At 35.6% G+C, this 2,445-nt stretch overlaps 1 protein-coding gene across 1 annotated transcript; it reads left to right on the forward strand.

The window, feature by feature from the left end:
- Positions 1-352: 352 nt before the first annotated feature.
- Positions 353-2,079, forward strand: LOC139885257 (uncharacterized). The gene is made up of 5 exons (XM_071869187.1): positions 353-551; positions 1,015-1,211; positions 1,422-1,517; positions 1,716-1,793; positions 1,876-2,079. Exons 1-5 carry the CDS (start codon positions 353-355, stop codon positions 2,077-2,079), a joined length of 774 nt encoding a protein of 257 aa, XP_071725288.1.
- Positions 2,080-2,445: the final 366 nt, after the last annotated feature.

Below are 2,445 nucleotides of genomic sequence, written 5' to 3' on the forward strand. Positions count from 1 at the left end.
AATTTTTACTTTCAAAAAAAAATAATCTAACTCTACTAATATATTTACAGAATTATATATATCTAACAAATCACATATAAACTATCCAATACACTAAATATTCCATGAAATGTACAGACCCCTAAAAAACTAATAATAATAATAAAGTGTCCAACCGGTTGAACCCGGTTACCCGCCCAAAACCAAACTCATGTTTTCATGGTAAGTAGAATGATCCATCCAGCAAACCAACCCGAATCTCTGCAAACTTCCTCGAATTAAAATATATTTTTCCAAGAAAAACCCCATTAGAAGAAAAAATAAAACAATTATTCTAGACTAGATAGATGTTCTGATCAAATCATACTCAAAGATGCAAAACGCTGGAGGAGACAACGGTGAAGCAGATGATTCTAGAGAGAATGGCGAAGAAGAAGAAGAAGCTTCTGGAGGAGAGCGAAAGAGAGAAGAAAATGTTTCTTCATTAGGGCCTCCTGTTGATGATTGTTGCCCAATCTGTTTTGGGGATTTCACTGTTCCGTGTAAAGGAAATTGCGGTCACTGGTATTGCGGTAATGCGAATCAATATGTTATGAGTTTTGTAATCGTGTTCTTATGATGTTATAATTTAACAGAAATTTCACATCTCACGATTATAGAATCTTTAACTTCTGGGCTTGCCTTGCGTAAAGTTTGTTTTATGATTTTCCCTTTGATTTGAAGATTTTCTTTCTGTTTCGTTGCTATCATTGTGTCATTGGGTGCAATTTTATTTGATTCTATGTTAATTATTATACTTCTTATACCTAAACAATCTTTGTACTGTGCCATTTATTACTAGTTCTTATTTTTCTGTTGGTGGTATATGGTTTGAACTAAGCATTTAAGCTTTCTAATTTATTCATTTAATGGTGTCTTAGTTTAGACTTGTAATGGTGTTTTAACCCAGTCGTATGCTGAATTTATGTTCCCTGTTTGAATATTTTGATGATTTTAGGCAAACTAAGCTCAAATCTATTTTCCCCAACTGTGCAGGTTCGTGCATTTTGCAGTACTGGAATTATTCTGCTGCTTCTAAACCTTGCAAGTGTCCTATGTGTTCGTGCTTCATAGTTAATTTGACACCAGAGGAATCATTACTTGGAAATCAGGTAGAGGGAGTCACCAAAGTTCTCAAAGATGTACTGAGGTATAACCGCCTTTTCGTGGGAGGCATATCTGGGTTTATGCAGGTGGTGCTTTTGTTTTTCACTTTTTACTTAAATATAAAAGGAAATTGTGTGCATGTATTTTGCTATCAAGTGTGCAAAGTATGTGTGTCCAGAAAGCTGTCCAATACCTTAGTATTTTGTGATGTGCCAATTATTTTTTAATCAGACCAGTGAAACCACTCTATGCTATGAATTCGCTTCGCTAAACACCTGATTCAATTGTCTAAGCAGAAAATCTACGAGTTACCTCTATTCGTGAAGAGAGTCTTTCGGCAAATGATGGATCCTGATAGACCTGTATCATTTGGTGAAGTCCGCCTCTTTGCAGTTAAGTATATTTCTCAGTTTAATCACTACATGGGTAAATCTTGAAATTGCTGTTTAATACTGGCTGTGGCTCTAAAGATTTGCTCATTGGAATTGTTCTGAAAACTGTAGGATGTATCATGAGTTTTCTATTTGACTCTGAAATTTCCAGATTTTGAGCTTCTTTTTTTTTTTTTTTTTTTAAATTGTTATTTGCAGATCATCCTTGGTATCCTTTATGCTGCCTCTCCTTTTGACTTTATTCCAACTGGTATGTTTGCTTCCATGAACAACAAGGTCAATAGAACTTTCATGTGTTTCCACATTTAGATTGGCATTTGTTTAGTAGCTAGATAACAATGATCAATCACATCTTCAGCCATTGTTTTCTGAGTATATGGCTTCGAAGCTCAATGCACTATTTTTTGGTTCAACAGGAGGAACAGACATTGTTAGAGTTTTCGACTACGGTTCTTTTGCTCTGGTGATTTCTCTACGCCTGTTCGGTCTCTGTCATCAATGGAGGCTCAACCGACGTATGCGGCGAATGGCTGCCGCTGCGCCACCACAGTTGGAGGAATGAGAGAAAAATATTTTTCTTCATTTTTCCACCAAAATATGATCATTTGAACGTTGTAAGGTGGTATATAGGATAGTTGTCTCGGCTCTTTTGTTGTTGTTGATTCTGACGTGTTGATCACTTGAATCGGGGCATAGTTGCTTCTTCTGTACATAACAATTAGTTTTTGTCATTTTGGGTTATGGTACCTTGTTAATTACTACTACTATGAGGGGAATGTCGATCTCATACTATCCTTGATCATTATCCATGGGGCTTTTCTACTTGCATTATTTGCATTGCTGCATCTGCAAATTTCAATTATACCCACCTCGGTCCTCTTTTTTTTTTTTTTTTTCCATGTTTAATTAATAATTATAGCGTATGTAT

This window comes from Rutidosis leptorrhynchoides, unplaced genomic scaffold (assembly GCF_046630445.1).
Source record: "Rutidosis leptorrhynchoides isolate AG116_Rl617_1_P2 unplaced genomic scaffold, CSIRO_AGI_Rlap_v1 contig90, whole genome shotgun sequence".
Lineage (NCBI taxonomy): Eukaryota > Viridiplantae > Streptophyta > Magnoliopsida > Asterales > Asteraceae > Rutidosis > Rutidosis leptorrhynchoides.